Below are 14,940 nucleotides of genomic sequence, written 5' to 3'. Positions count from 1 at the left end.
TGGTAGCGACACTTTTTATATTATTCTGGGAAATGTCACAAATGAGGATAGGGATTTCAGAAGTACCCCAACTCTCTAATCTAATGCGTAGTCTAAATGTCAACAAAACGCTTTTTTGGCGTGCAAAACGTCTGTGATAGTTTTCACCAATGGACACATATCGATAGTGAGTTGAATTGGTTTTATACACAGTCGAAAACAAGAAAACCTTCCCATGAGTATCCGTCTTCTGCCAACTACTCTACACATTAAACACATAAAGAAAACCTATATTTTAAAAACGTTATACTTTTCAATGTAGTTTTCAGCTTGTTTTCTGTGTAGGGAGGGGTCCACTGGCGCCCAGAGTGGTACTGTGTAGATCTGAATTAGGTCCCTTAAAGTTATTTGTACCAAACGCCACAAAAAATATGTCTTTGGGGAAGGGAGGGAAGACATAGCCACCCTAGCCATCCAGCAATTCAACTTCATAACAGTGGGAAGGCAAAGAACACGAGATGGATCAGTGGAAATAATAAAGGCTCTGGATAACACTAGAGCGCATGAATAGTCGTTCCAAAGAATATCTCCAACAGGCCATGCAGCTGTCACAAAACCCTGGCGCGGTGAATCAAGGATCACCTTTACAATTGAAGGGATCAAGACTGAGCAGAACATTTCATATTAAATTTAGATTTGGCCTTTGGATACAATCATTGTTTTGGAAAAAGTACTAGTTGCTGTGAGTCTTTTGGCCATATCGAGAACAAAACTGCCTTTGTTTTTGTCCCAATAATGTATTCCCCAAAATATCCTTAAACAGCAAACAATAGGAAATATTCCTGGACGGATGGTGTAATTTTGAGCGTATGATTTGATTCATGTAATCAAGCAGGGAAACCAGATCGTAGGACATCAATATAGTTTTAGATTACACCTCGGGTCTAGATTACCTTTTGGATAAAAAAAAGGAGGAGGAAAGTCTGTAGTAATCTCCAGCGAATCGAAGCACCGAAGGACCTATGAAGGTCTCTGTGTGTATCCCTTTGAATAACGCTGCAATCAGGGAGTCAGGGAGGTCGTGGTAGCCGTCAGGCTAAGAGGGGCTAATACATTAGCTGCTCTGAGGAGAGCTGCTATCCTAAAGTACACAAGGACTCCCCATTAATGGGTTCTGGGGCGCTCGGGAACACCCCCCCACCCTGAGGCAGTGTTTCCTCCGGGAGCTGGCCCCTGCCATGGTGGCCTTACCTTTCCTCAGCCATCTGCCTAGATTTGACAAATGATTATATATCAAAGGGCTCGGCACTGATTTGGACTGGTAATTGATTGGAAGTGGGGCCTTTAAATCCCTGAATGATTCGGGCTGGAGTGTGCATGCCTTTGTGTGTGTGTGTGCGTGTGTGTCGGCATGTGTGTGTGTGTGTGTGTGTGTGTGTGTGTGTGTGTGTGTGTGTGTGTGTGTGTGTGTGTGTGTGTGTGTGTGTGTGTGTGTGTGTGTGTGTGTGTGTGTGTGTGTGTGTGTGAGTGTGTGTGGAATAGGCTCATAGAGCGTGGTAGAAAGAAGTCGGGGTAAACAAGAGAATAGAGAGAGAACCAGAAAGAGAATGAGGGATTGGACCTAAAGTTGAGCTGATATTTATTTCATCCTCAGTGGATATGCAATATTTTAATGTAGTTCGGCATTAAAATGGGTTTTGATTACATTTCTAGCAAATTAGGGGAACTTTATTGTCATAGACTTCGTTCAATGATTACAGTATGACATTTAGTTCAGTTGTTTTTCAGATTTCGCTAGAATACTGTTTGAATAAGTTTTCTGTGGTTGCTATGATTGACATACATACATTTCCCACTATAAATAACATTGATGTCTCAGAACATTTTTGATCGTATTCAAAAATGTTCTGGCGAGACCTGAAAGAATATTCGTCATAACTAAAAAATGAAACATAATATACAATCGCTGAACGGAGATTATGACAATAACCTCCACATTTCTGGCTAGAAATGAAATCAAAATCCATTTGAATGCCGAAACAATATCAAAATATTGAAATTTATCACATAAACGTCAGTCACCTTTTTTGATTTACAGATAGAATAGGCTAAATCTCAGGATCTTAGAGCTGTTATTGGGAAACTACTACTTTTTCCGCTGTGGCCGGTATAGCGTGTCCAGATTTTGGTGTGAGACTGGAATGATATATTTATCCAATAATTAATAAGTGTTCCTGTCGTCTGCATAATAGCCAAAACATTAGTGCAGTACCGGAGCTATAGTTTCCCCCATCGAGGCATCTACCAGTAGGCTAGGTTCAATACGGAGGCATATGATTTCGCTCCATGTGCAATCATACACACATAATATCACACCCACAATGGGTGCGAGCCAGACATACTATAGTATTAGTACTTAAAAAAGAACACGGCAACCAATAGTGTGCAGCATCATTTTGTGGAAGGGTTTAAATGGCCACAATTAAATTCTCCCTTTCTTTGTCACAGTGATTATAAAATAAATGCTAAGTTTATACGTGATCCTTTGAAGGCAGCCATTAGAGTTTCAGTCATTTAACAATGTACCACTAGTCCCTCCCCAGAGTGTCTGTGTGTATGTGTGTGTGTGTGTGTGTGTGTATGTGTGTGTTTTTATGTATGTGTGTACAAACGTGTGTGGCTGTTTGCGCATGTGTTTGTGTGTGTGTGGGTATGTATGTGTGTGTGTGTGTGCATCGATGTGTGTGGGTGCATCGGTGTATGTGTTTAGGTGTGTGCCATAAATGTTGGCCTTCTGCTTTAACAGCGCAGCAGGCTGGCTGTAGCTGCGTACCTTTTGCCATTTGACATGGTCCTGCTGCGCTCGCGGGGACAGATGCTGCGTAGGCCCTGTCCCAGAGGTCACAGATGACCTTTCACTTTGTCTTTTTTCCCGTGCCAGTCACAACACATTATTTGTTCCAGCGACGGCCAGGGCTGTAACTCCGGGCACCTTGGCAGAGCCCTGCCTGCTCCCTCTACCCCCCATTCTACTATGTATATTTTGGTTTCCATCTTGTCTTTTGATATCACGTTTATCTTGAATTAAATGCCTGTGCGTGTGTGTGCGTGTATGCGTGTGTGTGTGTGTGTGTGTGTGTGTGTGTGTGTGTGTGTGTGTGTGTGTGTGTGTGTGTGTGTGTGTGTGTGTGTGTGCAAGTAAGGTGAGTGATTGTGCGTTTGGCCGCGTGCGTATGGGCGAGCCGTTGCCCCCGGTGTCGTCCTAAACAAGCCTCAGGGACCGACGCCGTGGTCGTCTAGTGGCCGACTCCTCGGACTGGGAGTGACGCTCCGTCGACTAGCCTCCTGACCCCTCGCCACGGGGAAAGGCTTTCTCCTTATTATACACCATGAATCACCGCCATTATGGGCTGATTCACCGGTGGCCATTCCATTTTCTTTTTTTAAATTTCTTTAACATGTTCATGTTTTCATGCAGTTGTTCACGAGGACAAAGGTTATCAGCACGCCCTTATAAAACTGAGCACTAGCATATTCTTCAATGTGACAGGGAAACAATTAAACTATTACATATTGATAATCAAACACAAGATAGACCTCCATACAAACACTAATAATAGACACAATCTGTGACGATATAGCTCCGAGGCACTGGGCGCCAGATTTCCATCGTAATTATAGAAAGCCTGGCGGGACCAGAGTGCACTCTGGGAAACCCTGCAGAGGCAGAGGTCCTTGATCCTTGGCCTGGTCCCTCGCGCGCCATCTGTCATCTCCCTGGGTCGGGCGGTCCACATGCCCGCACGCACGAACCGCCGGTGTAAACACACAGGCCACATATGAAACCGCTCGTGCCCGGATTAATGGAGCCACTTTAGTAACGCGTGCAGGTAGACAATTACATGCTCTCCCCCCCCCCCCCCCCCCCCAGAACAGGAGCTTTAAGTGAACACAAATTGTAATTAGTTTATATTATCACAGACTAAATTCAACATCCAGCTGAATGTGATCTACGAGGAGGAAGAAACTAAACTGGAATCCTCAGCTGGGTGGCGATGTTATAAATGTATTTCAGAACACATAAGTGCTCCAATATCCCCCCCTTTGTTAAGAACGTTCCCAATGCTGTTGTACGCCGCGATGAAAAACTGTTTTTCATAAAGTAGTTTATTTTTCCAGAAGAAGAAAAGAAGTACGCTGAAAAAAACACACAATTTCTCAGCGCCTGAAGCCTACTGTCAGAAATATGATCTCAGCATAACCCCTCGGCCCGATCGCTGTACTCCACGACGCTGCGAGCTAACCCCCGCTCTTCAATTATTCACCAAACGCAAATTTCCTTCCCTCTTTAGTGTACAACCAGGCAGCATAGACCGTCTGAGCAGAAGAATACAACAGAGTAAAAGGTGGTAGAATAAAGTCCTCTGTGTTGAGCAGGAAGAAAGAACGTGCAGGAAAATACCCGAACAATAACTGATGGGGAGAAGTTAGTGGTGGCTGGACAATACTTCCGGCGTTGGTTATAATTGTTGTTTAACAATGCGCGGTCCCCAAAGATTATCCACAATGCAATGTATGGCCTTAAGACGATGGTCACTATGGCAACCAAAGGGCCTTGAAGGACCCTAGGGCCCACCCACCCGGACAGCCCTTAATCATCTTCACTCGGAGCCTGGCACTGCAATATTTGGCCAATGTGTCAAGAACAATTATATATACTTAGTGCCTGGGCACGTCCATCGCTTCCAACCCTCCCAATCTCCTCAGGTCTCTCTCTGCCTCTCTCCTTATCTCTCTCTCCTTCTCTCAGCCCTCTCTCTCTCTCCCTCTGTCTGCCCCTCTCTCGCTCTCTCTCTCTCTCTCTCTCCCTCCTTCTGCCTCTCTCCCTCTCTCTCTCTCTCTCTCTCTCTCTCTCTCTCTCTCTCTCTCTCTCTCTCTCTCTCTCTCTCTATCTCTCTCTCTCTCTTCCCCCTTCGTTTCGTTCTCATACTCTTAATATAATAACAGAGCAGAGAGTTTAAAAGCCCCGTCGCTCAAGAGAGGGAGGGGGTGCTGGACCGTTGGAGAGGGAGTGGGAGGCGGGGTCGGGGGGTAGGGGGGTGGTGGGTTGGGGGTGTGAGCAGTGAGAAACAGAGACCCAGCGTTAGGAGGGTCAGCCCAGAGTCAAACTCGAGCGTAGAGGAAGAGGAGTAGAGTAGAGGAAGCCGACGTGTGACTTTACACGACGCCACAAATTCCAAGGTCTAGCAGGACTCTGAATAAGGTCAGCTTAGGGAAAAAAATTTATTTTAATAATTTTGTTCTCCTTGCTGTATGAGACGATGTCATGCCTCGTCCTCTAATTAGGGAGATGATCTGAATATGAGCAGTTCACGTCCAGTGGGATGGAGATACCCGGGCCATTACCGTGTCATTTAGACTCGCAAAAGGTTTTGGGAACAAAAGCCCATCGTCTCTCATTATTCCGTCAATGATGGAGTTGATGGGAGGTGCCTCACTGTGTTATTATCATTATGATCATTATGATTATTATTTACTGTCAGCAGTTAGTGTGCAGCTCAGGAGTCCTGCTTGACAGTTAGCCAGACAGCTAGCTGCATTAGCTGTGAGAGGCGGTGGTGGTGAGAGGAGGTGACCGACCGATGACAGCTTGTCATTGACTGGCTGAAGGATGCTCAAACAGGCTACACAACTTTTACTTCTATTTTTTAATGGCAATATTTTTTTTACATGACTTTTGTTTGGGGCCGGCGGTCAAATAGAAGCTGTTTTTCAGTGGCGGCGCTAAGTGGGCGGCAGGAGGTTGTGTGAATTTGTACTATGCAACACGTTTTTTTAACAGTGAATTGAACTAGTGAGGCGGTGGCAGAAGGAGTCGTTGGGGGAGATGGTTCAGCCGGGGTGTGGAGATGACTTGAGGATGGCAGCGTGAAGTGATGACTTTGACTGTGCATAGATAGGACAAATTATCGTTGAATAAATCTTCCCTTCTCACCAAATGCTTAACAAGCACTGGTTGGATCATGTGAATCACTGCTTTCGTGTAGAGTAATTTAAATGCAGGGTTGTAGATTCAAACTATTTCTTATAGTTGTCTTTGCTTCTGCTCAAGACATCACATGGGACAAAGACTCCCAGAGGACCTGCATTGATAATTGATAAAGAAAAAATATCATGTGCCCGGTCACCGAAAAAAAGCAAGAAAAATGAATTAAATGTTCTTTGTTGTGTATATATATATATATATATATATATATATATATATATATATATATATATATATATATATATATATATATATATATTTATGTATATATATATATATATATATATATATATATATATATAAATAATTACTTAAAACCTTGCTTTCTGTTTACCTTAATCCCGGGCAAATTACAATTCCTGATTCCAATCTATAAGCATTTAGAAGCGCAAGCAGAACGTTCCGAAAATCAAGCTTGCGGAACGTTCCTCAAATCTTCAGTTTCAGATAACTGTGGCATGTTTGTGTGTAGCCGGTGCATGTGTGTGTGTGTGTGTGTGTGTGTGTGTGTGTGTGTGTGTGTGTGTGTGTGTGTTTGGGTGTGTGTGTGTGGGTATATTGTATGTGTGTGTGTGTGTGTGTGTGTGTGTGTGTGTGTATACATTTGACCGTGTTTGTATGTGTGTGTGTGTGTGTGTGTGTGTGTGTGTGTGTGTGTGTGTGTTCGTGTTTCCAGCGTGTAAATTAGCCTGGGCTTACCTTATGAGGACAGATTGGGGATGGCGAATTGAAGCCTGTCTCCGACGTCTGGTTGGGATTCTACAAGGAAAACACATTATCAGTGGCCTGCTCTCAGCGGAGGGCATCTCCACGCACAATCTCTTCCCCCATTAGTGAGCAGAGCACTGGATCTCACTGGGTCTTAGCCAGCGGTATCAACTACCAAGTATTTTTCACGCGTATACTAATCCATGCGGACAGCTCTCATGGACAGCAATTTTTTTTAATCTTTTTCTTCACAACATCATCTTATCACTGATCATAATAGCCAGGCATGGCCATGCTTCTCTGGGTTGGTTGTGTTTCTTTGTTTACTATCTTTCTTGTTCTCTCAACACCATTCCAATCCGTCTCTGTCGGATCGGGTATTCCCGAACATATGCTTGGGTTTGTGTTCCTTGGCTTACACTGTTCCTTGCCTATTTGTGAGGTTAGATGATTATCACAATGTTAATACACCAATACATCACTCAGATACAAGGAAACAACCATTAAAAAGCAGGCGCAAGGTAAGTCAACAACCAGCGACAGATGGTCCCGCTGCTTCTGATTATGCAAACATCCAAAACATTTGCATATTCACGTTGGAATGACAAAAAAACTGACACAAAAAAAGGAAGGGTCATTGCCTCGGTATTAAAATAATAAAAAAATAAAATGAGAGACAGAGAGGAAGGGACAGCATTCCAGCGCAGCTAACCCACACCGTGTTCCTGGGGGAAGGCTACTGAGGGTCTCTCTCCCGGGTGGAGGCCCTGTTGATTCCAGGTACGGCTATGCCCTCCCCTCCAATTATGGGCCTTTCGACGAGAGATGCTCTTCTGTCACTATTAATGTCTTCCTCATGCTATCACTTGGAGAGTCAGGACACTTCAACTTCCCACACTCCTGACATCTATATTTCAACGCAACTTAGGAGGGAGAAATAGCAAGCAGGAACCGAAGACCAAGAAACAGAGTTCGGGGAAAATAAGAATGATACAAAACAGAAAACTCCCGACTAAACCTTCGCTGCTGCATAAACACCAAGCTCATGAAATATGGATGGATGTATGGGTCGCCTTGGTTTGTTGAAATTAGTCTACACAATTTGCCCCTGCAGACTGGATAGACAAAAAACTATGATATAATAATTGATGTGACAAATAAACTCTTATTCTCCTTTGGGATGAACATGCGAGAGGAATACATGTGTGAGTGTGTGTGTGTGTGTGTGTGTGTGTGTGTGTGTGTGTGTGACCGGAGGAATTTCCATCAATTGCACAACGAATACAGAAAACATACAGATTTAAATCAAATATTTAAACGGCAGAATATTCTGCATTTCATTTACTAATCGCTGATAAATGAATATCATAATACAAAAAGAAGTGTCAATGGTCCAGCTCAATATAGTACTTGATATCAAACGACTGAAAAGAACATTCGCCTTTTTTATTCTGGAACATTTTGCATCTAACAAGGAAACACTATTGACAAAGCTGGCAACAAGGACCTCGGATTTCACCACATATTGACGTTTTTCTCTTTCCATGGGGCTGGGGTGGGAGCTGTAATTTGATATGGGCCAGAGTGCACAACACGCTGATGTATTACAAACTTTCCCTTGAAAGGAATTGGAAAGATAACGAATGAAACACGAGTACGGAACATTTAATATCTCGCCGACATGCTGCCTTTGCTCAGGATTTTTTGTCGCATACGTCTTGCTTTGGATTCCCTCCACAACAAGCAGGCAATTCTTCAATGCCTTCATCAACTAAAAAATGCTGCAAATGGTAAGCACTCTTTGTGTGCTATTTGTTAAGCTTTTAAAGCAGCTACTTACACTGTTTTCTTTATCACAGTTGAACCATGCGTCACTTCCCCTCGCTTTAGAAAAAGACTTTTGACTGAATGCCATACTGGCCTGATATTCACCTAGCGTCCATCCTGGTTCAAAATGTGCACTCACTTCCCGCAACCCGCTTGTGTTCAGAGCCACGAGTCACGACAGACCAGGACGGCCACTAGGTGAATACCAGGCCCGTTGGACGTGGGACGGGTTGCCTGTAGAACTTCCTATAGGGCAGATGTGGAGTGTAAAGCAGTCTGGTCACATTCTAGAGAGGCCACTTCCCCTGAATCGAGCCCCGCAGAAAACAAGGGCGCTATTCAGCGCTGAGTGGACAGCGATTCTCAGGGTGCATTTGGGTTCCTCGACGCTGTCAGCTTGGCCTAGATTGGTCCACACACAAGGAGGCTTTATATTTTCAATTTATCATATATATATATAAATATATATATATATATATATATATACATGAGGGGAGGGGAGGCTGATAAGTAAAGTATATATATATATATATATATATACACACACAATATATACACATATATATACATATATATGCGACAGCATTGCTCCACTTTAGTCAGCCCGCCTTCACAACAGCCAACTAGTTCCTGCTACTCCACCTCTGTTTACACCCCCCCCATGAAATGTTATCTCGCTACGATTACAAAGAGCACTGTAGTTCCAGGATTATCAAATGCCTTTGATCATGTGGCTGCCGTATTTTTGATCTGCTGCACAATCCCAAAAGATTTAAAATATATACATGTTTTTTTTTTTCACATCTCTTTTCTTCTTTGCAGTGCTCTTATCACCCCCCCCCCCCCCCCCCCCCCCCCCCCCCCACCATGTGGATTCCCCCTGGTTTACTGACTCCCTCTATAGTGTGACAGGAACCATTGACAGAATGTGGAAATAAAGAAGTCACTTGCAACATGAACACATCTATTTGTAATAACATGGCAACAGAATCTTTGTTGTTTTTGCTTCCGCTGTCGTAACCCCATTTAATCGCACTAAATGAAGAAGTGCTTTACTTTAGCTGTGTACAATTGTAGATTACTAAGCACGTTCAGTGTTTCTTTGTTGTTGTTTTCTTTGGCAAGCTACTGGTCACAAACATACAAAATGTTTTTAAAAACGCATCTGATTAATCTAATACTGATATAGGAAGCAAGGATCCATTATCTTCAGGGGGATGTTCATCCCTCAAACATCCCCCGCTGTTCATTAGCGATGCGTTCGTCTCGGGTCGTTTTCCATAGCTTCAATTCAGATTATTATTCTTATTTACTCCGTCGCTTGGACACGCAATAGATGCCACACGCAGCATGTGAAGTGCTTACTGTGACGCGGTATGACTCTTTCTTTAGTTCACTGTTCCGACGCACATTCCTACGTGCCAAGGGAAGCCATGGCTCGTATTTTGTCAGCATACCACAGAAATTATTCTTCGCTCCCATCATCCTCGATTAATGTCATCGCCAAACCCCCCAGAAAACACGAGACATAACAAAACAATTATTTTTGATCTGGGCTTCAAGCAAATACAGTGCTTCCCAATCCTGAACGGCACACGAATCCTTCAATCATAACGAGGCGTGGCTTGAGGGGCTGGCAGAAAAAGAGAAGTAAGCCCATCAAAAGATGATTGAAAATCATTTTAATGGGCATAAACCTGCGAGGCGGTCAGAGATGCCGTCCACCTGACATGTGTAACAGACGGACCCCTTCAGTCAAGCGGCAGAATACAAGCGGGTGGAGACAGACAGGGGGACGCGGTCCACACGCACGCTTTCCCCGTCTCCACCCAGCCTGCCATTGTTTACCGAGTCTTTCGACACAAGCTTAGCGGCGCAACCCGTGCGCACGCATACAAATTCACCAACCAAAAATAAATAAATTATAAAACAAACAAACAAACAAACCACAGCCTGAAGGATGCTGGATACGTTTACACCGAGGTAGAGGAGGAAGAAGAAGGAAGTAAACGCTCTTTGAATGTGTGCCAGGGAGGGGCCTCTCTGCCAAGCGTGTGGTCGACAACAAGAGTAAAATACTTAGACGACTTTTAGGCTGGATGACAATCAATGCAGGCTCACGCATCTCTGTGGTCGCACGGCGTGGGGAGAGGGAAGGTGAGACAGGAGGGGACGTCTCATGTCCTGTTTTGGCATTCTGATTGGTCTGGAGCATGAGAGAGGGGTAATCTACATGACAAGTCCTCCATGCAACAAGTCGCCTTTGACCAAAGTGGCCAAGAAATAAGGAAGCTAAGGAAAAAACGGTGTTATTACGCAGAATAAAGCTTTTTGGGGTTTTTCAGAGAATTGCCCGATTGTGATCTTCTCCAAAATACATAATTCTCTCAGATGATCGGCTTTGGGAGCAAACCATTCTTGTGATGGCAATAATGGCCCCTTTCTATCTTTTTAAACACTGAACATCAACCATGGCTTTGGATATAATGTTTTCTTTTTCTTTTTAATCCTTTATGAATAGCTTTTAACCAAACATATATGTTCGGGTAAGGGTTACATGTGTTTAGACACGTTTTATTAGATTTGATTACTTTGTTGTACCAGAATGAGATCATTAAAAGTAATCAAATCTGATCAAATGTGTCCTGCTTGGACTGAAGGACTTGCTGGTAACAGCCAACCGCAGTAGTGGTGTGTGAGGAGAATGGTTAGGTTCGATATATTGTAATAATGAACTAACTAGTAAGGCCTTCTGAATCCATAACCAATCAGGCTTCAATCAGAATCAATTTAACGTTGCCTTTTGCTTGTTTTAGAGTTTAATGAGACTCCTTAATGTGAAGCCGCCTTCAAATGTATTATGTCAATAACTTTTGTATAACGAAGAAAAATGCCTCTGCAGATTGTCCCCAAAAACAAACAAATGAAGGCAATGTTTTCAAAATACATCAATACGCATCGGAACGATCCCATGTCAGATCCCATAAAGGAAATGCGTCCCAGCATAGCGACAGCCCCGGCGTCAGTAAAGCTGGGCCGGGGCCGGTCCATAGATCAGAGGCCGTTTGTACAGACAGAATTCTAATCCTACTAATGTTTTGGGTCGCTTTCTAAGATAAAAACCAAACTTTGGCATTGTCTTGACAAGAGAGCGCCTCGACTAGTTTCGAGTGTCTTTGGGCGTGGGATCAAACTGGCGGGCGTGTCGTCAGGCCGTATACACTTGACCACATCGTGTGGCACGCCGTCGCCAAACCCCCACGCCGCTCCTCTCTTCAAAGTGTATTTCTTGGCGAGCGGCGTGCTCGTCGCTCTCCCTCCAACCAATTTGTCATTGTAAGCCTGGTGCTGCTGTTGCCAGGCCTGGATGATAGCATTAGGGCATCTCTGATCCAGGCGGTGGCTAGGGAGCAGGCCAAGTGCTGCGCAGCGCCCTGGGACATCCACAGCCACTGCAGCGCGCTGATGCCCGTCTCTGAGAGCCCGCGCCCGCTGGCACCGCACACTCTCAGCATTCGACACAGAGCGGGAGCTCATCCACTTTCTGAGGACTTCGCGTGTGTGTGTGTGTGGGGGTGTGTGAGTGTTGTGCGTGTGTACGTACGTACGTACGTGCGTGTTCATTAGCGTGTGTGTGTGTGTGTATCATGTTTGAGTGAACAGCAGTTTTTAAAAGGATTGTGTGCACACACCCACACACACACACACACACACACACACAAACAGCTATGGAGTGTGGCCAGTGTGTGTGTGTGTGTGTGTTTGTTGGGGGAAAATTTGTATTGCGTGTGTGTGATGTGTGATTTTGTTTGTGTGCTGCATCCCCAAATTTGTGTCTCCGGTTGACACCATTTGCAATTCTGTGTGTGTGTTTGTGTGTACACATTTTTGTGTATGTGTGTGTGTGTGTGTGTGTGTGTGTGTGTGTGTGTGTGTGTGTGTGTGTGTGTGTGTGTGTGTGTGTGTGTGTGTGTGTGTGTGTGTATGTGTGTGTGAGGGAGTGGGTGAGCTAGATGGTGATTAAGTGCATGTGTGCACAGTTATCGTGCAATGAGTCCAGGCTATTTTTCTTTACGCAATCAAAGTGCTGAGTGACTTCTAATGACACGCTGCTTCTCGCTGATGGCCTCTGGAGGTCAATACACTCACTATTTCCCACCACTGATGGACCATCTTTGGAAATTCGCAATACAGAATTGTCTTAGTCACTTCATTATGAGTATTTAAAGCTACCGCTAATGTCCTCATTCAAATGCTGTGAATACTGCTCTGCCGATGGGGTTATCAGAGGCCGTTCTCTCTCTGCCAGGCGGAGCAGAGACAGCAGCCAGAGGAGTCAGTTACATGAGATAGACATGGTTGAGGGAATGCCCTTTTCCATGGAGCAAAACATACCGTGTGTAGATTGAGATTGAAACAATCGAATTGACTTAATACAATAAATCTTTTTTGTAATGTAATTCCTTAAGTAAATAAAGATGTTGTTGTGAAGAGGATTTTCTTGAATGTTTTCAAACCTTTTTGGGACTGGACAGTTTGGACGGCGGCGATAGGCCACAGACATTTTGATGCCAATTGGTTGTGAAAAGTACAGACGTATATCTCCACCCATCAGTGCTCCGTTGGTTGTCTGCTTGTTTTTCTCTGAAACAAAGCGGCCTCCCCGATTGGCTGCCCGTCTGGGGGAGCCCCGGGCGACGGCGCCTCCCTGCGACCTACAGACCGGCTTCTGGGTCGCAGCTTACTGCCGCGTCGCACTCCGGATTAAACTATGCATGGCTAATGCATTTTCAAAAGAAGTGGATATATTTATCTTCCCCATAGACCGTCACATCCTACACCTCACAATCAGCGCTCGCTGAGAAGAACGCCCCCCCCCTTCAGCAGCCACCATCAATACCCCCCGAACCCCCCCCACCTTCAGCTGCCACCATCAATACCCCCCCACCCCCCTTCATAACCCCCCCACCCCCCCTTCATTTGTTTCATAACGGAGGTCTCAGAATAGCCCGTTGAACGCATGGCCTCGCGGTCGTTAAACATCTCCAGCCACAATTGCGTCGCGGCGCCTGGGCTTTTATCTGTGATTCCCTGTTTGATTGGAGAGAATCTGCAAAAAAACTCCAATCAGTCTCACTTGTGTGCTCACAGTGACGCCTTCTTAAGCCGCTGATGGTGAAGGCTCAGGCAATAAGGGTCGCGGCCCAATCAAAGCAGCTGTGTTTGCCTTGGTGACGTTGGTCGCGCTGCCGGTTTTATTCTGGACACGGATTGTTTTGACACACACACACACACACCATCACACGTGGCAGTGGTGTCCTTTTCATGAAATGTAGTGCTTCAACACTGATATTGTGTTACCTTAAAGTTGTCGCCAAGGCAGTATTTTGTGACGCTATTTAAAATGGTGAAACTGCATTTTAACCACTGCATGTTGTGCTGTAGACTTTATCCCCACTCTAGGTGTTTTTCTTTCGCTCCTCTGTAATGCCAGCTCAGCGGTGAGTGAGGTGCGCGTCAAACGAAGGCTGATGCTCTCCTGGCACAAGGCGAGCCTCTCTAAACACCTATTAGGGCCACCGATGGAGGAGGCAGGTGCTGAGGACTGTGGAATCGAGGGGATATTGGCGTCTCTCACTCTGCGTTACCAGAGTCTTTGGAGAATTCTTTGTAGTTAGGGACGGAGGGACAGCCATGGCTTTATCAGCTGTGACACAGAGGCACACATTAAGGGACCAGAACCCAAAAGGTCCGCTGTAGCCCGGGGCTGTGCTTCGTTATACTATCCTCTCGGCTTACACTGAAGCCAAGGGACGTTGAACCAAACACAAAGAGGTTATCCCCAGCACAATCCCAAAGTGGCCACGGAAGTCATTTATCTGTGAATAACAACATTTCAAGTAACTTGGCTGATGACAGAACAGAGATGGATGCGCATAATCCGTGTTCACAGACCTGCTTTGAGTTAGGTCACTGCTGGTGATATGTGCAATGTGTCACCAATCTAGGAGTATGGGGCCGTATCCACTTTAAGGGACTCCCCTCCCTGCCTGCCTGTTCTCTGGTCCCACTGAAGCCTCGGACCAGCAGACCCATGACAAAGAGGAGCCATTGAAGGAAGAACACAGCTGTAGCACATTATACAAATTATGGGTCTGCTCCATTGATCTATATTTATGTGCAAGTAAGTAATAGTGGACAAATGGAGATAATGGACCAATTGGCCACACTGGTGCTCCGAACAATATTAACTAAGCATACCCAATGTTGATGTCTTGTTTCACCCAGGGGTGTATTGACCTTACATTCCAATCCTGCAACAGATTTGAGTTTCCTAACATGGATGTCAGGCTACACTAAACCACAGTAGTGATCTATAT

General features: G+C 44.9%; 1 protein-coding gene across 2 annotated transcripts in view; it reads right to left on the bottom strand.

The window, feature by feature from the left end:
• The window catches only part of pcdh11 (protocadherin 11), a 141,880-nt gene that overhangs the window by 79,625 nt on the left and 47,315 nt on the right, over positions 1 to 14,940 (bottom strand). For both annotated transcript variants that reach the window (XM_060063377.1, XM_060063378.1), the window contains one exon: positions 6,725 to 6,784. In XM_060063377.1, the coding sequence (XP_059919360.1) occupies positions 6,725 to 6,784 (60 nt within the window). The remainder of the gene's footprint in view (positions 1 to 6,724; positions 6,785 to 14,940) is intronic.

Source organism: Gadus macrocephalus, chromosome 10 (genome assembly GCF_031168955.1).
Source record: "Gadus macrocephalus chromosome 10, ASM3116895v1".
Lineage (NCBI taxonomy): Eukaryota > Metazoa > Chordata > Actinopteri > Gadiformes > Gadidae > Gadus > Gadus macrocephalus.
The sequence above is the reverse complement of the archived record's forward strand: the minus strand, read 5'-3'. Positions and strand labels throughout refer to the sequence as shown.